This window comes from Oncorhynchus masou, chromosome 4 (genome assembly GCF_036934945.1).
Source record: "Oncorhynchus masou masou isolate Uvic2021 chromosome 4, UVic_Omas_1.1, whole genome shotgun sequence".
Lineage (NCBI taxonomy): Eukaryota > Metazoa > Chordata > Actinopteri > Salmoniformes > Salmonidae > Oncorhynchus > Oncorhynchus masou.
In genome coordinates this window covers 13,804,093-13,830,047 of record NC_088215.1, presented here as the reverse complement: position 1 = coordinate 13,830,047, position 25,955 = coordinate 13,804,093, and the positions used below count along the sequence as shown (strand labels likewise).

Sequence of the window (25,955 nt, the reverse complement as noted above, 5' to 3'; positions counted from 1 at the left end):
AGACAACAGCACAAAGGGCAAGAAGGTAGAGACAACGACACAACACGCGAAGCAGCCACCACTGTCAGTAAGAGTGTCCACGAGCGAGTCTTTGAATGAAGAGATGGATATACCACGATCCAGAGTGTTTGTTGCAGCCCGATCCAGTCGCTGGCTGCAGCGAACTGAAAAGAGGAGCGACCCTGGGATGTGTGTGCTTTGGGGGCCTTTAACAGAATGTGACAGGCAGGACGGGTGTTGTATGTTAAGTTCAATGCTCTCGTCAATTTTGCTTGTTTATTTGCCATGATGCACACGAAAGACACGGAGTCACTACAGGACTGAGAATGTATCACGTTTGAAGTCATTTAAATGTTAGTTTTGTTGGTATGTAGTTAAGGCAGTTAAGAAGAGACAGACAGAGAAATAGATAAGAAGAGATCGTTAAAAAGAGATAGACAGGCAGGCAGGGAAGTGCATCGCCATTCTCATGGTTGTCAGAGAAGGTGCGTGTCTGTCTGTGTTTGAGGAATGAAGCTGCCAACACCAGAGCAGCAAGATTTATTCATCCCATAATTCTACCTGTCTGGGTTTCATTAGCTAGAGCTTGGATCTTAAATAATGCTCATCACCCAACCGGAGGTGTGGAAAACACTATATTACACTAAGCCATGTGTAATAATCGGAGGCCTTGAAGTTGTTGCCGTGTGCCGATGTTATCGAATGACAAAATGCACTTTGTTTTTAGAAGTAGGCACGTGTGTTCACTTTGGTGGTAAGATGGTAAATAACGGTGTGTGTGTGTGTGTGTGTGTGTGTGTGTGTGTGTGTGTGTGTGTGTGTGTGTGTGTGTGTGTGTGTGTGTGTGTGTGTGTGTGTGTGTGTGTGTGTGTGTGTGTGTGTGTGTGTGTGTGTGTGAGTGTGTGTGTGATTATGGGTTTTGAAATAGCTCATATCTTGCAACAGAGTCTGTTTTTCAGTGATTAAGGATCGTTTACGTTCATTTAATAAATCTTTCGGGGGTTGGCATTTGATTAAACAGAACAGACAGTTTGAAACTTATTCAAGGTATGGCTCGTAACAGTAGTCTGTGGGAACACCAGAATGACTAACAGATGCCTCAGGTACTTCTCTATCTGTGCCATTCCCAATAAGCAGAAACCTGTGATCAGTTAAACATTTCCTTAGCCTAACCGTAACCACTATCAGGTAAAGCTAAATCTGACCTTAGATGATCACCTAGGGGGCATGTTAGACTTTACAGTAGCAGCTAAACAGACGTGTCCTGGCGCATGTACAGTGCAGTGGAGCCATTAAGTTAAATGAGTAGAATATGTAACATAATGCATGTCGGCAGGCTTGGAAAAAAAGTGATTTGGTCTGACAGATACCACCTCTGATAGGGAACATGAAGTGAAAGCAGCCTGGAGGTTTGCGTGTGGTAGGTGGAAACAAATAGAAGGCCCACGTTCATTCCTGTCACGTGAAATTTCACGAAGCCCTAATAAGGTAGAATGTTCCATGTAAATCCTTATAAGAGATTGCTGTGCCTAAATAAGAATGTGTAGGCCTACAGTACTGAAGGGGGAAAAATAGCTGGACTGCTGCATGTCTGTGTATACAGAGAGATAAGAGGACGCTGGTTTTATTGTAAACACGATGTATATATTTTGGATGTAGCTGGAAAGCTAAAGCAGGAAAATAAAATCTTTCCCAAAGTAAAAAAAACAAAAACATATGGGGAAGAAAATGTTAGGACTGTTACAGTTCAGATGTAAGCGACCAGTATGTTGAGGGCAGATGTTAGTCAGAAGGCCCCCTGAGGACCTATAGGAGCTCTGCACCCTAGGCTGCCCTGGCTATAGCCTGACTGTAAAAGGCGGTGTGTTGATTTAACTAGGGCTGAAGAGAGCGATTGTAACAGCACTCCGAGCAGCATACGGTTTACCAAGACGCCAGGGATCTCCCCAAGTGACTTATAGAAGGGAGTTCAAACTGTCCAAGTATTGTAGGAAATATACTTTTAGCCAAAGGAACACACATGATTCTTGACATTTTAATCTTTTTTGTTTGTTTTGTTAACTTTTTTCTCTCCCCCCCAATGCTATTCTTGCTTTCCGGCGTCACGGTAATGCGAGACGACAATGTGAACTATGGGCCAACAAATTGTGGCCCCGTTGTCTGACGTTGCTACTCTCAGGAGTCCGTGTTAGTCTGTTCAGGAATACAGCTAGGTTTCTATCGCTACTTGTCATCACTGCCTCCCGTCAAGCCTAGGAGTGCGGGGGGACTGGGAGGGGATTCAGATAAAACGACTCCAACATCACACCCCTCTGCTACCCGAGACAGGAGATACCGCTGTAATCCTGTCAATTGGCACGGCTCGCATTTAGGATCAAATGGGCTATCTATGGAACATGTGACCAACCCCCTTGTCTATTTTTAACATAAGGGGGATGACAGCATTGACACATTGAATCCCTAGAGAACAAAAACATGCACAGTATGCCATAGGCCCTGGGTACATCAAAGCATTGGCTAACGCTAGGTTATCGCATGCTATGTCTACCGCCGTGGTATGCATGCTAAGCCTTGGCTAACGCTAGGCTATCGTATGCTATGTCTATCTCTATGGTATGCATGCTAAGCCTTGGCTAACGCTAGGCTATCGTATGCTATGTCTATCTCTATGGTATGTATGGTAAGCTGCATTGCATGCCTCGATAATGCACAGCAGGGCAGTTATTTTGCAGCCCATGTGCTATAGTGGTGCAGACATACTAGGGCCACATGTTAGTCATATATAGATAGCATTTGTAAAGACCTTGTCATCAGATCTTGGAGTGGTTCACATTAGGTTAGAATAACTATCACTAACCTCATCCACCTTAAGAAAATATATTTCATTCCCAGTCAGGAGACACTATGTTTACAGTAGGTAAACATGTTACAATACCTAACATGACTTTGGAGTGGACGAAACGCACCATTACATTCTGTATGACCATACGGTGCTCACCGTAAAGACATGGGTGATCACCAAATGCCATAACCTCCTAATTCTCTCATTGTCCTTCACCGTACCAAGACGCTAGAAGTGAGGAATGGTATGGAGATGTATGTGTAGGTGTGCATGCATGCTTTCTTAACATACCTAACAGTTGCACTCCACGGGTCAACCCATAGACATCTATCAGTCCCCACAGAGGTTCTCCTGTTCTCACCCCACTGAAGAACAACATCGGGTTGGACTCATTGATTCTATAGAAGACCCGGCCCTTCTTGTCCACCCAGAAGGCGATGACGTTCCCTTCGTTGGCGAACTCCTCAGGTAGTGCCTTGGCCCAGAAGCCACTCTGGGAGACCAGGTCAGGACAGGCATACTTGGGCAGGCTGTCTGGGTTGATACGGGACGGGTCTTTAGCCGTGAAGCCCAGACGGAGAGCTCCGCTCCAGCAACACTGCTTCTTAGTGATCTGTGGAAGGAGGACAGACTATGATAGGTCGATGGTCTTACAACAGTTTGTCGTAGCATAAGAGTGTAAAGGTCTAGGATTGTACTTCATAAGGAAGTCTAAATGTTGCCTTGAAGTTTGAAGGTTCCCTTTGTGTATTGTCTGTCAATGAGATTCCATTACAATGCTGACAGGTTGCAAAAGAAAGCAAGTAATGGGCCTATTTGGTTTGTTGAGTAAATGGCTTGCCTTGGTTGTATAACTGTACTAGGGTTTCCGTTAGTAAAATATTGTGGCAGATCTTCGACAGGCAGCATTTTAATTTACCAGACATTGCAGCATTTTCATTTTCCCGGACATTTAAGACATTTAACGGACCAATATGCATTGGGTGCGTAACCTGATTAGGGCGTCCACCCACAGTGACAGAAATCCCATTTAGATTATGGCAATTCATCTCAACAGACCATGCGACTCTAGGATGCAATGGCGTGCGTCCTTCTTACAGAATTCCGATGCGCAATTTGAAAATAACTGCCACATTTGATTTTCCTTAGCTAACAACAGGAGTAATGAACAGCAAAATCAGTAGCCTATGTCAATCTGCTATCCCCCATAGTTGAAAAGTGTACCTATTCGATTGGACAGCTTGTCGTTCCGTGTGAAAGAAATAGGATATTACAAACTAAATCTGGGACAGTTGTGGGACGATAGTTCCCAAATTCATACAACTAGAAGATCTACATCTCCAAAACAAAGTAAAAAGCAATGACGCTTGTGCAACTGATCAGAATATTTAGCTTAAAATATTGATACGTTATTATTTCTTCACATTATAAGCGCAGCAATGCGCACAAGGCAGTAGGAAACATGCAAATGTTTGTTTCATAATGCAATTAGCAGGAAAACACAGTTGTCAGAAGTGCACAGAGAAAAATATATACAATAAAACATGAGAGGAATAGGCTACTGGTTTCAATGGCATATGGAATATGGTACGTTTGGTTGGATTTTGGCTAGGTTACTTCGAAGCCAGGTAAGACATACCTCATAATATGTACTGTATTAAAACGTTCAGGTTTCAAACAGTTAAGTATATGTTTTCAAAATTCATACTGCCTTCAGCTCATTGCAAAGTGGTGTGTGACACACTAATGCCTGCCTAGTTGCCTATGCACTTGACTGGCGAATGGGAAGCGCAAAGCAATTACCAGTTGAGAAATAAAAATAGTAGCTCTTTTTAATCGTGGCCATCAAAACTGTTTTTAACAGGCGATTGCATTAAGAATTGTTGCACAATGATTGGGCTTATAAAAGCACGTTTCACTCCAGCACCAACGAACCAGCTGTTTGATGAGCTGTAGCAGAAAAGCTCACGCTACAGCGACTGGTATTTCAATGGCTCCGGATATTTGGCCGGAGCCAAAAAATGTTTTAGCAGCTTTTCTTTCTTTTCTACAGGTTAACGGAAACCCTGAACTGTACCTAAATAAAACGAATGCAAGACAAAAGCCTACGTTGTCTTGAGGTTTAAGTGTACTTCAGAGCAGGGATTCCCAAACCTTCTTAACTCAGGCCCCCATTCCAGCATCGGGGAACATCACGCGTTCCCTCCAGCGAGCGAGCCAAGTCTATTTCTATGGGCACAAGCACTGTTCTCTTCACACCCCTCTTGTTGGCGGAGAGAAAATATTGCAGGTTTAAAACTTATTTCCTGCAGTTCTACACATTTTGTCATAGGGTGAGGAGAGCATTTATCAGTTTTAAAGATCATTTTCTTGCAATTCTATATATATATATATATATATATATATATATATATATATATATATTATATATATATATATATATATATATATATATATATATATATACAGTGGGCAAAAAAGTATTTAGTCAGCCACCAATTGTGCAAGTTCTCCCACTTAAAAAGATGAGAGAGGCATGTACTTTTCATCATCGGTACACTTCAACTATGACAGACAAAATTAGAAAAAAAATCCAGAAAATCACATTGTAGGATTTTTAATGAATTTATTTGCAAATTATGGTGGAAAATAAGTATTTGGTCACCTACAAACAAGCAAGATTTCTGGCTCTCGCAGACCTGTAACTTCTTCTTTAAGAGGCTCCTCTGGCCTCCACTCATTACCTCTATTAATGGCACCTGTTTGAACTTGTATAAAAGACACCTGTCCACAACCTCAAACAGTCACACTCCAAACTCCACTATGTCCAAGACCAAAGAGCTGCGAAAGGACACCAGAAACAAAATTGTAGACATGCACCAGGCTGGGAAGACTGAATCTGCAATAGGTAAGCAGATTGGTAAATGGAAGACATAAATGGAAATGGAAGACATACAAGACCACTGATAATCTCCCTCGATCTGGGGCTCCACGCAAGATCTCACCCCGTGGGGTCAAAATGATCACAAGAACGGTGAGCAAAAATCCCAGAACCACATGGGGGGACCTAGTGAATGACCTGCAGAGAGCTGGGACCAAAGTAACAAAGCCTACCATCAGTAACACACTACGCCGCCAGGGACTCAAATCCTGCAGTGCCAGACGTGTTCCCCTGCTTAAGCCAGTACATGTCCAGGCCCATCTGAAGTTTGCTAGAGAGCATTTGGATGATCCAGAAGAAGATTGGGAGAATGTCATATGGTCAGATGAAACCAAAATAGAACTGTTTGGTAAAAACTCAACTCGTCGTGTTTGGAGGACAAAGAATGCTGAGTTGCATCCAAAGAACACCATATCTACTGTGAAGCATGGGGGTGGAAACATCATGCTTTTGGGCTGTTTTTCTGCAAAGGGACCAGGACGACTGATCCGTGTAGGGGAAGAATGAATGGGGCCATGTATCATGAGATTTTGAGTGAAAACCTCCTTCCATCAGCAAGGGCATTAAAGATGTAATGTGGCTGGGTCTTTCAGCATGACAATGATCCCAAACACACCGCCCCGGCAAGGAAGAAGTGGCTTCGTAAGAAGCATTTCAAGGTCCTGGAGTGGCCTAGCCAGTCTCCAGATCTCAACCCCATAGAAAATCTTTGGAGGGAGTTGAAAGTCCGTGTTGCCCAGCAACAGCCCCAAAACATCACTGCTCTAGAGGAGATCTGCATGGAGGAATGGGCCAAAATACCAGCAACAGTGTGTGAAAACCTTGTGAAGACAGAAAATGTTTGACCTCTGTCATTGCCAATAAAGGGTATATAACAAAGTATTGAGATAAACTGTATATATATATATATATAAATAAAAGACGTTTAGGAACCACTGCTTTCGAGCACTTGGCTGAATTAACTGTTGTGCTTACTGCTATTCACTCATCACTGTTTAACCAACACCCAGAAAAGCCACAACCACTTGCCCTGGAGCCATAAGCAGTATTGACCCAGTGCTTTGACTGTGTTGACATGCTGGCTTGTTAGATGGAAAGCTGCTAAGCCTATTTGGGGAGACACAGGAACAGAAGAGGGAAGCAGCAGTAGACTGAAAGAAGGATTTACCTGGACAAGCTCATAAGCTAGATGTGTGTGTGTGTGTGTGTGTGTGTGTGTGTGTGTGTGTGTGTGTGTGTGTGTGTGTGTGTGTGTGTGTGTGTGTGTGTGTGTGTTTGCATCACCATCCTGACTTGGTGTGTTTACATTATATATACCGTGCATACATCAGATACTGTACCCATCAAAGCTAGTCTCACCTATTGTACAGATCCGTGTTAGTATCTCTCTCCGTATCTTGCGTCACCATCTTTGGAGCCTATGGTGTCAGCATCCCACCATGTATAGAACATCCTACAAAAGTTCCCTACAACTGGATGTTCTGGTACCTCTCTGGCAGTTCAACATGTTGATTGGGGACCTCGTTGAGGGATGGGCTTTTTTGTTGTTCTTGAAAATGTTCATAAAATCAACAAATGAAATGAATCTACCGTTGTTAGAATACTTTGAACACTTTAAATAAACCTCCTTGGGTGTGGTGTTGTGTCCATCTAAATCTCTACATACCTTGATCCGGACCTGCTCGTACAACGCTACGGGTCTGTTGCTGAAGGTGATGGCGTTACAGAAGCTGGCCTGCCTCTTGACGGTCCTCTGGGCCAGGTCCATGGCGATCTGGGAGCCCTTGGTGTTCGGGTGGAAGAGCAAGGGACTTATGGCCAGGCCTCTCCTCTGGCCCCCGCCCACAACGCCACACTGCTGGATGGGCAGGCAGCGCTTGGGCTTGTGGTGGCATCGGTGGGTGGTGGAGGGGAACGGACCGCCCAGAGAGTCTGATGGATAGACAGAGGGGTGCCATCAGAATGATATTCAAACCCTTCTAGTCCTTTATACAGCATGGGTTTGTGTTCTATGTTGCTACGCGTCTTGTACTGTATGTAACACTCATCACCACGCATGAAGTTCCCTACCAGGAAATATATAGGATTAAATCTAAATAGATAATTTAGTCCATTAGTGCCTCACTCGGATCATCTGCATAAGAAAGCTTCAATATGAGTGTGTGCCTGAGTCCTGACTACTGGTAATGAATAAGATGCAGAGTGAATGAATGTGTTTACCAATGACTCAGGGAGCAGGTGGCGGTTCTAAAGATGGGCCCCTAGTCACCTACTACACTGCAGCAGCCAGACATGCTCTCAAAGACACACGTCTCGTTTCAATTCCATGGCTCCTTCAACTGGTCTGGCTATAATGTGAGACCTTTATCATGTCATGTGAATGGGACATTTGCCTGTTTTTCCCCCATGAAGTTCCCTCACAGAAAATAAAAGTTGTTTGAATTGAATTGAATATAAATACAATCATTAGAATAAGTCCAGTTCTTGCTCAGCTTTAGCTGAAGTTGGATGATTGTCACATATTAGAATGTGTAAATTGCCCCATGATGGCGATCTCAGCACAACGTCACGTTTCCCCACGTTTATGGCAAAGGTTATGATTTAGGGAGGCTATAGCTGATCCCAGATCTGTGCCTATGGGGGAACGTCTATGGATTTCTAGGCCTCTTCCTACTAGTTGACCTCTCACTACAATCTGACTTGTTTGATTCACATAAACAGCAGTTGCTCAGTAGTCATGTCGGTCCTCCAGCGAAAACCAATTGCTGTTGTTTAACGTTTTACAATGTTTGAGTAGGAAATGACACTTCCCTCCCTGTTCATTGCTTTGTGCCTGACCTTATGACCTTAGAACTGGCAAATACAGTTAGTGGTTGATGTGCACCATCGCTGACCCAACATGATCATCCTGTTGTGAGTATTGATGCCAAGCCTGAGTCAGTGACAACATGGCATTCTCAGTTAGGATAAAGCATCATTACTGTACAGTGTAGGATATAATACAATACTATTATAGTATCCGTGTTTATAGTATAAACCACATGTAAATGTACTTCGAGTTTAATTGAATAGTATTTATTGATATAAGGAGGGGGGTGTCCAATAACCTCGTATTGTCTCGGGAAAATGCATACAGTTCATCATGTGACTCATATAAACAAGTACAGGGAAGTACAAACGGACAGGAAACTACAAACTACATGATTTAATCTAGTAATGGAATCCAAATAGATATTCTGGCGCATCATTAGGAACTGCAATACTAGGAAAGTTCCAGTATGGTACAATATATCATATGACTCATATAAACCAACTCAGGGACGCACAAACTACATGATTTGATTACTATCTACACATATAATGTAAATACAGAACCTCGTGCTTCAGGAACAAACCATAGGATTTCACTTCTATCTAGTGCAGCCACATCTGTTATAACACACCAGTAGTATCTGCAACAGAAAGCTTCAGTATTATCATGACTATTAGGAATTACATCCAGATAGATAATTTAGTGCATTAGCGCCTCACGAGGATCATCTGCATAAGAAAGCTTCAATATGAGTGTGTGCCTGAGTCCTGACTACTGGTAATGAATAAGATGCAGAGTGAATGAATGTGTTTACCAATGACTCAGGGAGCAGGTGGCGGTTCTAAAGATGTGCCCCCAGTCACCTACTACACTGCAGCAGCCAGACATGGTCTCAAAGACACACGTCTCGTTTCAATTCCACGGCTCCTTCAACTGGTCTGGCTATAATGGCCTACACTGTGTACAAAAAAGGTAGGAAATACCTTCCTACTATTGAGTTGCATCCGCTTTTGCCCCCAGAACAGCCTCATTTCGTCAGGGCGTGGACTCTATAAGGTGTCAAAAGCGTTCCACAGGGATGCTGGCCCATGACTGACTCTAATGCTTCCCAAAGTTGTGTCAAATTGGCTGGATGTCCATTGACCATTTTTGATACACACGGAAAATTGTTGAGTGTGAAAAACCCTGTAGTGTTATAGTTCTTGACAAAAACCGGTGCGCCTGGTACCTACTACCATACCCCGTTCAAATTCACTTCAATCTTTTGTCTTGCCCGTTCACCCTCTGAATGGCACACAAACACAATTCATGTCTCAATTGTCTCAAGACATAAAAATCCTTCTTTAACCTGTCTCCTCACCTTCATCTACACTGATTGAAGTGGATTTCGCACTACAGTGGGTCGTGTGAACGGCCCAGTACATCACTGAAGCCAAGCTTCCGGTCATCCAGGACCTCTATACCAGGTGTTGTCAGAGGAAGGCCCTAAAAATTGTCAAAGACTCCAGCCACCCTAGTCTTAGACTGTTCTCTCTGCTACCGCACGGCAAGCAGTACTAGAGCGCCAAGTCTAGAGGCTTTTAAACAGCTTCAACCCCCAAGACATAAGACTCCTGAACATCTAATAAAATGGCTACCCAGACTATTTGCAGTGCCCCCTCATCCCCTCTTTACACCACTGCTACTCTCAGTTGTCATCTATGCATAGTCACTTTAATAACTCCACCTACATGTACATACTACCTCAACTAACCGGTGCCCCCACACGCTAACTCTGTACCGGTACTCCCCATATATAGTCTCGCTATTGTTATTTTACTGCTCCTCTTTAATTGCTTGTTACTTTTAACTCTTATTCTTATCCGTATTTTTTTGAAGCTGCATTGTTGGTTAGGGGCTCGTAAGGAAGCATTTCACTGTAAGGTCGGCGCATGTCACGAATAAAATTGTAGTTGATTTAATTGGATTTAACAAGTGAGATCAACAAGGGATCATAGCGTTCACCTGGATTCACCTGGTCAGTCTATGTCATGGAAAGAGCAGGTGTTCCTAATGTTTTGTAGACGCAGTGTACATAATGTCACGTGAATGGGGTATTAGCCTGTTGTGCCCTTTCAATTAGCTAACTGTGTTTTGGTTCTATTCTATATTCAAATCAGGGCATCTTGGTTGTCCTCACCAAATTGTACAAATCACAATAACCCAGCTCTCCTACTTTTTATCATTGATAACCTCAATAAAGGCTGCAATAGCAACTGAGGTTCTGGAAATCACCGATAAGGCCTGTATACAGCGTTCTACATAACAGCTAGTCTACGTCCCAAATGGCACCCTATTCCCTACACAGTGCACTACCTTCAACCAGAGCCCTATAGGGTACTGTCACGGTTGTCATATAGAGGAGACCAAGGTGCAGCGTGGTAAGCGTACATAACTCTTTTAATGAAAGAACAAACACTGAACAAAACAACAAAACGTGAAGCTATATGGCTAGTGCAGACAGGCAACTAAATATAGAATAACAACCCACAAAATACCCAAGGAAAATGGCTACCTAAATATGGTTCCCAATCAGAGACAATGATAAACAGCTGACTCTGATTGAGAACCAATCTAGGCAACCATTGACATATAAACCCCTAGACAAAACAAAAACTAAACAAACCACCTCGTCACACCCACACCTAACCAAAATAATAAAGAAAACAAAGATAACTAAGGTCAGGGCGTGACAGGTACGGCCAAAATGAGTGCACTAAAAAGGAAATAGGGTGCCATTCGGGAGGAAGACACTACTTTATCAATAGATACCCACTCCCAGTGTTTAGCCTATACAACCACTTACTCACTCAGGCCACATAATCAAGCATCATGTCCTTTGTCTTAGTGTTGGGGCAAAGGGAGAGCATTCATTGAATGGGGCATACATGGTCGCAGCAGATTGGACTGTGTGTGTGTGTGTGTGTGTGTGTGTGTGTGTGTGTGTGTGTGTGTGTGTGTGTGTGTGTGTGTGTGTGTGTGTGTGTGTGTGTGTGTGTGTGTGTGTGTGTGTGTGTGTGTGTGTGTGTGTGTGTACAGTATGTGTGTGTCAGGCCAGATTGAACTGAATGCATTAGCGACAACTAGCGAAAGGAGAGCCGCAGCTGTTGGTTGAGGGAAACAGGGGTTAAGTGTGAATTCACGTTCCTTAGCAACCCTCAATCCCGCTAGATTTGCGGGAACGGCTCAGGCTTGATACGGACAGATGCTATTTGTTTGCTAGCAGACAACAGATGACTGATAATTGCATTTTAGTGCTATGGTTTATCAGGACAGCATTGTAGGCTACAGTAGGATTACTAATATTTCCAAACTCATCTCAGCCTATCTGAATGAAAGTCATTTTTCCATGAAGGATTGCTCTGTTTTATGCTTATTGAAAGGCAGTCTGTCAATGCTTTGGAGCTATGCCTACAGATGTAGGATATTAATTGGACCAGTTTCTAACGCAGGTTGGCGTTTATTGTCATGAATCTTGTCCTGGAGGCAGAACGGAGCGATTTCCTTTAAATAGCCCAGCGGTTAGCTTTTTGGTCTGAATTTAAAGAGGCGTCCCAGTCTCCTTTTCACACCTGATTTACTTAACACAAGGCACATCTCAATAGGTGGTCCAGGTATGTCATGTTCTCTATTGCTCCTCTATTGTTCCTCAAGCCAGGGATGACGTCACAGATTCCCACCAGACCAACTCCTAGAATGCCCTACTAAAAACAAACACACTCTTTTGCTCAGATATTGTTGTTGTTTGTTTACACTTTACTGTCTGTACTTTACTGTATTCATACTTGGGATATTGCGTTTCAACAGTAACAGTTCTAACCATCGCTGAAGGACATTTTTAAGGATAGGGTTAAGCATTAGGGGCAGTTTGAATGATGAGCGATGTTTGAACTTCTACTGTTGAAAAGCAATATCCCAAGTAGAAATACAGTGGCAGTGTGGTTTTATGACTTTATAGCTGTGCCAGATAGTGACGACTCCGCAGAGCTGCCTCCAGAAGAATATTCATGATGAAAAATGCTAACCTGTGTTTCGCAGAAAATAATCCTGCAGCAACAGGAAATGTGAATTATTATGTGGATTATAATAAATGGATATTTTCATTGTAAGGGTTGATGCATTTTACATTACGGCAGATCAAGTTAGAAATGTAAAAGTGGAAATTACAACCTTTAGAAGCCTTTTTAAACTTGAATACACTAACTTGAATACAGCCTCCATTTCCCGCTGTACAGGAAAATGATCATTAACAAAAGAGTGGTCAAATTAAGATCCTACGTCTGTACCATAGGAGGGATGTTATTCAGAATGACCAACCTTCTCAGAGAATTCCACTTCTAATTCTCAATAGGTGGGCTACCGAGTGGTGCAGCGGTCTAAGGCACTGCATCTCAGTGCTAGAGGCGTCACTACAGACCCCGTTTCGATCCCAGGCTATATCACAACCGGCCGTGATGAGGAGTTCCATCTTAACTGGCTTGCCTAGTTAAATAAATACAAAAGTCCCAATGCCTGCAATTTGACCTCAAGTAACATATGCGGAAGGATGGAAGCATATTGGGTGACGTAGCCGATGATTACGAAGCTCCAAGTCCGGTCATGTGTAACAGGTCCTTCCACCTCATACATACATACTGTTGATAGGATTTCACATGCCTAATTTGTGCTCTCGCTGCCATTGGTTAAACTCTTTGAAAAAAAGGTGCTATCTAGAACCTAAAAGGGTTCATTGGCTGTCTCCATATGAGAACCCTTTGAAGAACCCTTTTGGTTCCAAGGAGAACCTTATTGGGTTCATTGTATAACCCTTTTCCCAGAGGGAAAAATGACCTGGAACGAAAAAGGGTTCTCCCATGGGGACAGCCAAACCCTTTTTTCTGAGAGTGTAGTTTTAGAGTTGAGGGTACAATTCCTACAGTATAATAGTGAGATGAAAAAGCCCAATTATGGTAATTGTTTCGGTGATGTTCTGTGTGCACACATAGTTCACACATGGAGCCACTCTCTTATTCAAGCTCTGCATTGAAACATTGTTTATAATGATGAATACCTCATTTTGATTCCATTAGCCAAAGATGATTAATTAGCTGTTAGCGAGCTATTTTCGAAGGCGAAAAGCGAGCTAGGAGCCTAAGTTAAGTGTCCAATTTGATTGATTTCTTTCTGTACACAAAAAGAGGTAACTCTATGAATCAGGTAGAGAGGAATGCAAGACACAAGGGGTATTTAAATTAAATAAAAAGTTATTTGTCACATGCTCGATAAACTAATAGTGAAATGCTTACTTACGGGCCCTTCTCAACAATGCAGAGAAAGAAAATAGAGAAATAATAGAAAGGAATAAGACATAATAATAAATACACAGTGAGTAACGGTAACTTGGCTATAGAAACGGGGTACCAGTACTGAGTCAATGTGCAGGGATACGAGGTAATTGAGGCAGATACTGTGTGTACAAATAACGTACATTTGGAAAGTATCCAGACCCCTTGACTTTTTCCACATTTTGTTTCAGTTTCAGCCTTATTCTAAAATGTATTAAATAATTTCCCCCCTCATCAATCTATGACAAAGTAAAAACAGGTTTTATAAATTGTTCCAAGTGTATTAACAATAACAAAATTGAAATATTACATTTACATAAGTATTCAGACCCTTTACTCCAGTCTGTGACCCTTCGCCCCAGTCTGTGGGTCTGAATGCTCTGGAGCAGGTTTCACTCAAGGATCTCTCTGTACTTGGCTTGGTTCATCTTTCCCTCGATCCTGACTAGTCTCCCAGTCCCTGCCGCTGAAATACATCCCCACAGCATGATAGTGCCACCACCAGGCTTCACAGTAGGGATGGTGCCAGGTTTCCTCCCGATGTGACGCTTGGCATTCAGGCCAAAGAGTTCAATCTTGGTTTCATCAGATCAGAGAATCTTGTTTTTCATGGTCTGAGAGTCCTTAAGGGGCATTTTGACAAACTCCAAGAGGGCTGTCATGCCTTTTACTGAGGAGTGGCTTCAGTCTGGCCACTCTACCATAAAGGCCTGATTCGTGGAGTGCTGCAGAGATGGTTGTCCTTCTGGAAGGTTCTCCCATCTCCACAGAGGAACTTCTTCCATTTAAGAATGATGGAGGCCACTCTGTTCTTGGGGACCTTCAATGGTGCAGAAATGTTTTGGTACCCTTCTCCAGATCTGTGCCTTGACACAATCCTGTCTCGGAGCTCTATGGACAACTCCTTCCACCTCATGGCTTGGTTTTTGCTTTGACATGCACTGTCAACATTGGGACCTTATATGTTTGTGCCTTTACAAATCATGTCCAATCAATTGAATTTACCACAGGTGAACTCCAGTCAAGTTGTACAAACATCTCAAGGATGATCAATGGAAACAGGATGCACCTGGGCTCAATTTCGAGTCTCATAGCAAAGCGCCTGAATAATTATGTAAATAAGGTATTTCTGTTTCTTATTTTTAATACGTTTGCAAACATTTCTACAAACCAGCTTTCGTTTTGTCATTATGGGGTATTGTGTGTAGATTGATAAGAAAAACAATTTATTAAATCAATTTTAGAATAAGGCTGTAACTTAAGAAAATGTGGAAAAAGTCAAGGGGTCTGAATCCTTTCCAAATGCACTGTAGGTAGGGATAAGGTGCTCCTACCAGATCGTGTAGTTGCTCCAGCAATGTGTCCAATGTTGGTGTCTGTCACACACACACACACACACACACACACACACACACACACACACACACACACACACACACACACACACACACACACACACACACACACACACGGTGACCGTCATGGCTTTAAAATGGCTCTATTTAACCTTCTAGTCCGGAAGCTGCATCTCATAACACAGCAACATCCTCATTAGTGTGTGTGTGTGTGTGTGTGTGTGTGTGCGTGTCGGTGTCCATTTAAAATCCTTACATGACTGCTCTCTCCCTCTCTCCCAAAGGTCAAGGATGTCTCTTTATGGATAAACATTGTGCATACTGTGGTTCTCCTTCCGTAGCCTGGAGAAGTGTGTGTGTGTGCGCGGGCGCGCGTGCGTGCGTGAGGACTTATTTCGCTAATGACCTCACAGTAATGACAAGTCTAATCCCTGTCGGAACACACACGGCTTCTGTGTGACTAAGACATGTCATCCTTCAATGAACATCTTTGTAAAAGTGTAAACTAATCTTCCTGCTGTAGTTGTATAACTAGACTGAGTGGGCTGCGTCTCAATTAACAGCCTATTCCCTATTTAGTGCATGTACTGTAAATATCTATGTAGGGAATAGGGTGCCACGACACACTCTTGGAGCAGTGTGAGGGAATGTAATTCTTATCTACATACTGCATGGGTTACTGACAGTATAATGGCATAGAATGTGAATAGTGTTCCATCAGCTAGGATAAATATTCAAATATTTGTTCAGGAGAACAAACTGACGTTGGAGTAATGACTTCCTGGTTGTATCTTAGCATCGGGCACTTTCAGTTCTAACTGTCATTCATACAATAGCACTTGAGTCCTCATTATGGTATTGCCCACATAAAACATAATTAGTCCTCATAATACTATTGTCTTCATAATACACATGGTACTAGTCATCATCTTCGAGGCTTGGGCGGTATACCAGACATCGTATACCAGGGTACTTGGAAATAGCCACTATATGGTTTCTCAATAACGTTGAAACCATTTAGTTGAAGTTTTTCATAGTACATGGCCTCACACATGAATCCAAATAAAAATATTTGTAGCTACTTTTGAAGTAAATACCTGCAGTCAACTTGTGCAATACGTTCGAAGATAAAACAGATCACGTTCCTCATTTCACCTGTCACATTCATTTTGTCTGAAAGTCGTTTTCATTGCAAAGTACCAGCGTACTGTTAGCTAGCTAGCTTACGTTAGCTGGCTGGCTTGCTAGCTAATGCTACATGCATGACTGTGCAGTAATAGTATTTGTATCTTTGAAAGCCATGTGCATTGCTAGTTATAGCCTCATGTTAGCTAGCTAACATTGAACCCAGTTGGTTAGCTTTAGCTACCTGCAGATTTATGCATGGTGCATGATAGTATGGGTTGGCATTATGGGTCTAAAAAAGAAGACTCCACTATGCAAGTAACCATTTCAATGTACCGTTTACACCTTCTGTTTCCTCTGTATGTGACAAATAAACATTGATTCTACTTGATATAGTATGTGTTTACCAGAGACGGTCATGTGAAGAAGAACACCAAAGTCAGATTAGGATATAGACCAAGGATTAGATCAAGTGTATTTTTACTACTACTTTTTGCTACTACTCTCACCACTTTTAGTCTTTGGTTGTTTACTACACTAGCTGATACACTCTGTTTAGTACACGGCCTCACAAGTGAATCCCTAAAGACATGGGTGGGGCTAAGGCTTAAGAGGGTGTGAACGATGCTAAATTGGTGTAGATAAAGAAAAGCTCTCCAGTAGGTGTACCAACCCATTTACGGGCCATTTTCTCAAAAGTGGGTTTACAAGTTGATCAACTTTCAAAGAATAATTATTTTCCCATAGTTCCCCAACTTCAGTGTATGATATACAATTTTCTAGCTCTGAGCATCTACTTTTATCAATGTAAAAAACACCATTTCAAATGTTGCTACATAGGAACAAATCAAGGTGGTGGGTCACATATGAACATTTGGTTACCGCCCAAACCTATTGTCTTCATAAAATACATAGTACTAGTCAACATAATACTATAATGTCTTCATAAACACATGGTATTAGTCCTCATAATACTATAATGTCTTCATAAACACATGGTATCTGTCCTCATAATACTATAATGTCTTCATAATACACATAGTACTAGTCCTCATAATACTATGTGTTCATAATACACATAGTACTAGTCATCATAATACTATAATGTCTTCATAAACACATAGTACTAGTCAACATAATACTATTATATCTTCATACAACACAGGGTATTAGTCCTCATAATACTATTCTACTAATAATACACAGTTACGATTCCACAAGAAAACGGGTATTGTGTCATACTATTGTCATACAATGTGCCAATCAAAGCATAATGAAGCCATAAACAGAATCGCTGTGGCAACATAGGGCAAGCAGGATTCTAAGAATGCAGGGACAATGGAGCTTGCCAGGGTGTCTATCAGCAACTGAGACCCACAGCAATAAGAACTTCCCCGTTCTCCTCTTCATTGAAGTGTGGGCTGGGTGATAGCATAGCAGTTAAGAGATTCAGCAAAGGAACCCAAAATGTTGCTGGTTCGAATCCCCAAGTTGACTAGGTGAAATCGGCCGATGTGCCTTTGAGCAAGGCACTTATCCCTAATTGCTCCTGTAAGTCGCTCTGTACAAGAGCGTCTGCTAAATGACAACAAAATAAATGAAACAAAATACAAACTAATTTCCACCTGTCACCCATAGCTCCCCAGGCATGCTTCTCTACAAAACACAGCTTAATACACACATCCTCCAGAGATCCGGGACCAACACACACACATGCACGAGCACGCACACACAGGCTTGAACGAATGCACACACACACGAATGCACACACTCTGGGCAGATGTTTAGCCTTAGGATCGACCCACAGTCACTTCTTATTTCACCAGAGCAGCACCAGGAATAGAGGATTTGAATGTCTGCTTACAAATACAGGACATTGGGGGATTGAAAAAGTTCTATAAAATAAAGATTACACAAAATACAGGACCTGCGTATTTCACATTTCTTTCTGTAAGCATCTGTTGGCAATGGCGTTTACACAATATTGTAAATAAGCCTGAGGCATGGTGACAAACAACATTTTAACGATGTTTGCATAGGTCGTCTGAACAATGTGTATATCATTTCAGTCATCAGCAAATGGCGTTTCGGCTTGAAATGATGAACTATGAAATGAATCAACGAATCACACTCACATTGATCAAGCTAACAATATACTGTACAGCACTAGCATTGTCTCTTATTGCAGTGCCTCTATGCATCATACATACGTAATGTTTGTGTTATAGACAAGCAGTTTGTGTTATAGACATGCAATTTGTGTTAAATACATGCAATTTGTGTTATAGACATGCAATTTTTGTTATAGACAAGCAATTTGTGTTATAGACAAGCAATTTGTGTTATAGACAAACAATTTGTGTTATAGACATGCAATTTGTGTTATAGACAAAGAATTTGTGTTATAGACAAAGAATTTGTGTTATAGACAAACAATTTGTGTTATAGACATTCAATGTGTGTTATAGACAAGCAATTTGTGTTATTGACAAGCAATGTGTGTTATAGACAAGCAATTTGTGTTATAGACAAACAATTTGTGTTATAGACAAACCATTTGTGTTATAGACAAACCATTTGTGTTATAGACAAACAATGTGTTATAGACAAACAATGTGTGTTATATACAAACAATTTGTGTTATAGACAAGCAATGTGTGTTATAGACAAGCAATGTGTGTTATAGACAAGCAATGTGTGTTATAGACAAGCAATGTGTGTTATAGACAAACAATGTGTGTTATATACAAACAATTTGTGTTATAGACAAGCAATGTGTGTTATAGACAAGCAATTTGTGTTATAGAGAAGTAACTTGTGTTATAGACAAGCAATTCCATTTTCTGGAGAGTGGAGTTGCTAGTGTTCATGTGTGAATGACATATTGGTAATATAAGTGAGACTGAGGTATACGAGGCTGAGGTTACTCAGTGTAAATGTGTAAACAACATATTGGTAATATAAGTTAGACTGAGGTATACTAGGCTGAGGTTACTAAGTGTAAATGTGTAAACAACATACTGGTAATATAAGTGAGACTGAGGTATACGAGGCTGAGGTTACTAAGTGTAAATGTGTAAACAACATATTGGTAATATAAGTTAGACTGGGGTATACTAGGCTGAGGTTACTAAGTGTAAATGTGTAAACAACATATTGGTAATATAAGTGAGACTGAGGTATACGAGGCTGAGGTTACTCAGTGTAAATGTGTAAACAACATATTGGTAATATAAGTTAGACTGGGGTATACTAGGCTGAGGTTACTCAGTGTAAATGTGTAAACAACATATTGGTAATATAAGTTAGACTGGGGTATACGAGGCTGAGGTTACTAAGTGTAAATGTGTAAACAACATATTGGTAATATAAGTTATACTGAGGTATACGAGGCTGAGGTTACTAAGTGTAAATGTGTAAACAACATATTGGTAATATAAGTTATACTGAGGTATACGAGGCTGAGGTTACTAAGTGTAAATGTGTAAACAACATATTGGTAATATAAGTTAGACTGAGGTATACTAGGCTGAGGTTACGAAGTGTAAATGTGTAAACAACATATTGGTAATATGAGTTAGACTGAGGTATACTAGGCTGAGGTTACTAAGTGTAAATGTGTGAATGACAGCTGCTATGACAGAGATACAGATCAAGTGGGTAAAACTCAACACTATCCTGCTGGGTTTACAGGTAGGAAGAGATTACTGCCAATGATACTGTAGCTATGATTGCCTTCTGCTCTACTGCTCTTCTAACTGGGCGCCAGCACTTATGTTTGTGGTAACCTGGGCTACCTCATCTGCTGCTAGGCAACGACATGACAACACAATTGTTTTGCACTTGATAGACGCATGGCTCGAGAGTCGGGACTGAGCAGATGTTCAAGATTAAAAGAGGAAAATTATTCCTGTGCGCAATACCATAAATAACACACAAAAAATATATATACAAAATATACTACTAACACAAGCTAAATTTAGCGACATTGCTAGCTCCGTTCTCAAATAGCCTTTCCCTCTGCTTCCACCGAGACTGTGTCAGCTGAATAATTTAGACATCCCCGTCATGGCGTCATGACGACCTGAGAGTGCAAGGTGAGCTGTCCAACTTAATAAAGACCTCACGTCGTGACTCTCGTCTCGCTAAGTCGTACACCTGAGCTCACCCATGTTGCCACATGTTACGCAGCTGCAATCAATAAGTAATAACCATGTTAGCTTCGATATGGTGTAGTATGACAATATAATGACTCTATGCTCTAAGTCGTTATGCGCCGCCTCAAAGGTGACCTGTCAAGTCAAGAGGAATATGGGGTATGTGACAACAGGGGTATGTGCATTGTCACAAAGTGTGTATGTGTGTGTGTGTGTTGCTATGTGTGTGTTGACTCACGTTAACCCAGTCTGAATCCACAGGGAGGGAGACACTGGTGGCACCCACCAATGCCGCTTGACCCCCGAGACATGTGTTCCTGTCACACCATGGCAGGAGGCCATGACTAAACACACTGGGCACTACTCTGTTAGTAGACCCCGTCTTACTGCTGGGGAGGCAGGGTAGCCTAGTGGTTAGAGCGTTGGACTAGTAACTGAAAGGTTGCAAGTTCAAATCCCCAAGCTGACAAGGTACAAATCTGTCGTTCTGCCCCTGAACAAGGCAGTTAACCCACTGTTCCTAGGATGTCATTGAAAATAAGAATTTGTTCTGAACTGACTTGCCTAGTTAAATAAATAAAAATAAACTGCTCCCTCTCTTCTGCTACTTCTTTCTTTCTCTCTTCCTATTTCTTTTATGTTCTCCCTCTCTCCCTCTTTGTGTCTCTCTCCAGTGACTTGAGACAGATGATATGCGTAATACCACTTTAGCCTTTAATCATGAACAGCCTCTTGGCCTCTGCATGATGAGTGATCTGTGTGCATTTCATCCGTCCCATGACTATATCCAAATGACATTTCATATTCGAAAGGACAAGGTACGGAACCTTGATAAGACTTTCAGATCAATCAGCAGCTCATATTTGGAGACTGAACTTCCTATAGAGGATCTCTCTCTCTCTCTCTCTCTCTCTCTCTCTCTCTCTCTCTCTCTCTCTCTCTCTCAGAACTGACTTTCCTGCCGCAGAACAGGCCTTTACACCGAAACTCACTCACTTAAAATCATACTTACGGTTAGATTTCAGCTAACTCCTTTCATATAGCAACAGCAAGTGCAGTGTAAAACCAAGAAACTAGGCTAGTAAACATGGACTCCTCTCCTTCTCTCTTTAAGGCCTTTGACCTTGATTCTACAGTGAGAAGCCACGCACACACACCTACATGCAAACACACACACACATGCGCACACACAGTCATTCTGCTGTCCTGTCGTGTCATCTCTGACGCTACTGTGTCCTTATCTACCTAATTGGATTCAATGGGCTTTGATTAGACCTAATGATCAGGTGGTCTGACTCCTGGGAGGCTGTGCGGGACTTGATGTCCGTATGGTGGAGGTAAGCCACTCCACAGCTACAGGTCCAGACAACTAAGTCAACATGTGTTATCTAGACAAGGCCTTTAGTAACCTGATCCAATGCATCGCTGCAGCATTGTGTTTTTGTGAACTGTATATTGTGTTTATTATGTTACTTGGATGGATGTGACTGTGCGTGTTATTACACGTGTTCTGACCTACATGTGTGACAGCCCATAGACTTGAATAATAGAACACGTAGCTTATGCTCACTGATAAACGATACGGCGTTCTATTCATTTTCTGAATTACAGCCTTGCAGCACTGAAGGGTCCAAGCGCAATGAATACATGTCATGTTTATTGTTAAAGTACCATTTCATAGACCCACGGAATCCTTTAAAATTTTGTTCTTCAGAGACATTTACTGTAATTCTGGGACTTGACAATAAGGCTATGCACAGGATGAGCTAAGCTGTGATAGCCTACATAAACACAAGTTGATTTATTTATTGGTTTGGTTGGCCCACTAACAGCACAGCTGGATATGACTGACTTCCCCCAGTTTCCAGGGGGAAACCCCCACACCAACGTGAGACAACTGAAATACACCTAGGGGCTTGGGAGGGTGGGGGGGGGGGACCCCACACCAACGTGAGACAACTGAAATACACAGAGGGGCTTGGGAGGGTGGGGGGGTGACCCCCACACCAACGTGAGACAACTGAAATACACCGAGGGGCTTGGAGGGGAAACCCCCACACCAACGTGAGACAACTGAAATACACTGAGGGGCTTGGAGGGGAAACGCCCACACCAACGTGAGACAACTGATATACCCCGAGGGGCTTGGGGGGGAAACCCCCACACCAACGTGAGACAACTGAAATACACCGAGGGGCTTGGGGGGGTGGGGGGGGTGACCCCCACACCAACGTGAGACAACTGAAATACACCGAGGGGCTTGGGAGGGTGGGGGGGGTGACCCCCACACCAACGTGAGACAACTGAAATACACCGAGGGGCTTGGAGGGGAAACCCCCACACCAACGTGAGACAACTGAAATACACTGAGGGGCTTGGAGGGGAAACGCCCACACCAACGTGAGACAACTGATATACCCCGAGGGGCTTGGGGGGGAAACCCCCACACCAACGTGAGACAACTGAAATACACCGAGGGGCTTGGGGGGGTGGGGGGGGTGACCCCACACCAACGTGAGACAACTGAAATACACCGAGGGGCTTGGAGGGGAAACGCCCACACCAACGTGAGACAACTGATATACCCCGAGGGGCTTGGGGGGGAAACCCCCACACCAACGTGAGACAACTGAAATACACCGAGGGGCTTGGGGGGGAAACCCCCACACCAACGTGAGACAACTGAAATACACCGAGGGGCTTGGGGGGGAAACCCCACACCAACGTGAGACAACCGAAATACACAGAGGGGCTTGGGGGGGGGAAACCCCCACACCAACGTGAGACAACTGAAATACACAGAGGGGCTTGGGGGGGAAACCCCCACACCAACGTGAGACAACTGAAATACACCGAGGGGCTTGGGGGGGTGGGGGGGGGGGGTGACCCCCACACCAATGTGAGACAACTGAAATACACAGAGGGGCTTGGGGGGGAAACCCCCACACCAACGTGAGACAACTGAAATACACTGAGGGGCTTGGAGGGGAAACGCACACACCAACATGAGACAACTGATATACCCCGAGGGGCTTGGGGGGGAAACCCCCACACCAACGTGAGACAACTGAAATACACCAAGAGGCTTGGGAGGGGAGGGAGGGGACCCAACACCAACGTGAGACAACTGAAATACACCGAGGGGCTTGGGGGGGAACCCCACACCAACGTGAGACAACTGAAATACACCCCGAGTGGCTTGGGGGGAAACCCCCACACCAACACCGCAACTTTCTTACAAACTGCGTCTACAGTAACTATCATCAACAGAAGGCGACTGAGGAAGTACGCAAAAGATGGCATCAACGTGGAAACGAATAAATGGATGATAGACGAATATTGACATCAGCAGGTTTTCCTATGAACTGCTATAAGTTACGAAACTGCATTCAATACATAATATATCCAATCAACCCAAAGGAAAAACCTCAATGTTTGTATTTCTACAATAACACTGATCAAAGGGAATAGCCTTCTGTAGCCTAGCCAATGTATATGCACATGTCTATAATGAACTGTCTCCAGTGTGACATCTCTGTGACATCAGAATTTGGGTAGCCTACCTGATACACACGCAACGTTGTTTAACGCGACAGGAATTGCACTCTCCAACTATTCTCCATTGCATTGCATATTGAACGAAACGATAACCTACAGTGTGTATAGTATAAACAATGGTGACGTGATCCATGTGTATCTAAACGTTATTTTTCCTTACCGTACAAGGCATTTCGCGTTATCTGGCCTCCCATGACTACAATTCCAGTCGGCAGCCCTTATATCCCGGCTCTCAATATTCAAACACTTGCGGTATTGATGCACATTCCAACGCCGACAACATGATTGGAGGCTACATCCAGAACGGTCGATTCTTTCTCCCGATTGGAATATAAACACAGTGCACTCCAGCTTCCCTAAGCACCAAGCAGAGCGGTAGTGAAGGCGGCTCCCCCATTCACTGTGCGCCCTCAGCGCCTTGAGCCCCACTCACACACAGACATTTACATAAAAGGTGGAGTCATGACAAAGTGTTGTTAACGCGCTCGCTGCCAGTTTCCAACCATCACAAAGGATATGAGTAACAATTTCATTGTAGGCTATACAGGGGAATAGAATAGAATCGAACGTTGCATTGCCTTCCAGAGAGGATGTCTTGCAAATCATTTTAAAGAACTGTCAATCTAAAATAAAGATGTGCATACTATACAATGGAGAGTGTGGACATAGGCAGACTATGTGAGAGCTATAGGCTATGCTGGAGCGCTAGTTCTATGGGCTTATCTCTCACAGTGTCCTCCCGTCTCTCTCATGAGTAACCATACTATGTTTGGGTCCAGAGTGGGGCAGAGGAACCAAGCGGTCACATTCTTTACCCTCAGCACTCTGCCTTTCACCTCATATGAGTCCCGTCTGCTTCCTGGTGTGCCTCGGTGGCCCTCTGCCCCTGGCAGACAGCCTGGGTTACCCCTCAAGAGTCATGCCACTGACTTAAGCTGTCATCGCGTATCCACGGTGACATCGGAGCCCCTCCACCTCGGAGTAGTTTACATTAGCCTCAAGGATGTTCGCTGCTTAGATATCTCTTAAGGGTGATAATGTCTTTGTGAATGACTAGGAGTGACAGATGTAAGTGATATTGGCAAAAAGGGTGAATGAAAATGCTTATGGGCTTAGTGTTTCTATCGGGGGTTAAATTGGGGTGGGTGGTGGGGGATCTTGTGAAGGCAACCAACGTGAAGAATAGTTGAACCGCATATAGGCCCACTATCTTGACCTTCTGCGTTGTACAATGAATGGAAAATTCCCCTCCAATCACTCATTCCCGATTCACACGTGCCAACACTATTATTATCGACTGAAAAAAGAAGGACTAGCAAACAAACCATATAGAGCCTATTAAATGACTACTGCATTCGAAGGTTCCATTTGGAGTATTCAGAGGAGAGTGATGAAAACAACTGGTTAGCTAAGCCCTTCTTGTTTGAGTTGAAAACATTGCCATTGAATCATACTGACAATAATATTGACCATTTCCCCCTTTAACGATTCCGGCTACGTAAACCATAACAAACACTTGAGGCTGGATGGTGGCTTCAATCTAAACTAAATCAGGGCCGCAAACCGAAGGCTCATTTTTGTAGATCAGGCGGCATACTCACACATGGTGTGCACATTTTGAATATAAACATACATGCATTGAGTCCGATTCAATTGGTGGAATGAATTGGAGAGGAGTTTTCAATGGCCTAGATGCTCCCACACGACCACTGGGCCTAAATAAGTAAGAATGGGTGGGTGTGTGTGTGTGAATGAGGAAAACTGCTGTTGTCTGACATGGTTTACTTTCCAATGCTTGTCAC

General features: G+C 42.9%; 1 protein-coding gene across 1 annotated transcript in view; it reads right to left on the bottom strand.

Annotated features, from left to right (window-relative positions):
* LOC135524139 (E3 ubiquitin-protein ligase NEURL1-like) overlaps positions 1-24,673 on the bottom strand; it is a 65,604-nt gene extending 40,931 nt beyond the window's left edge. The window contains exons 1-3 of the mRNA XM_064951356.1: positions 24,314-24,673; positions 7,450-7,715; positions 3,134-3,455 (exon numbers count right to left, since the gene is read on the bottom strand). Of these exons, the coding sequence (XP_064807428.1) occupies positions 3,134-3,455; positions 7,450-7,715; positions 24,314-24,347 (622 nt within the window). The 5' untranslated portion in view covers positions 24,348-24,673. The remainder of the gene's footprint in view (positions 1-3,133; positions 3,456-7,449; positions 7,716-24,313) is intronic.
* Between the last annotated feature and the right edge of the window lie 1,282 nt (positions 24,674-25,955).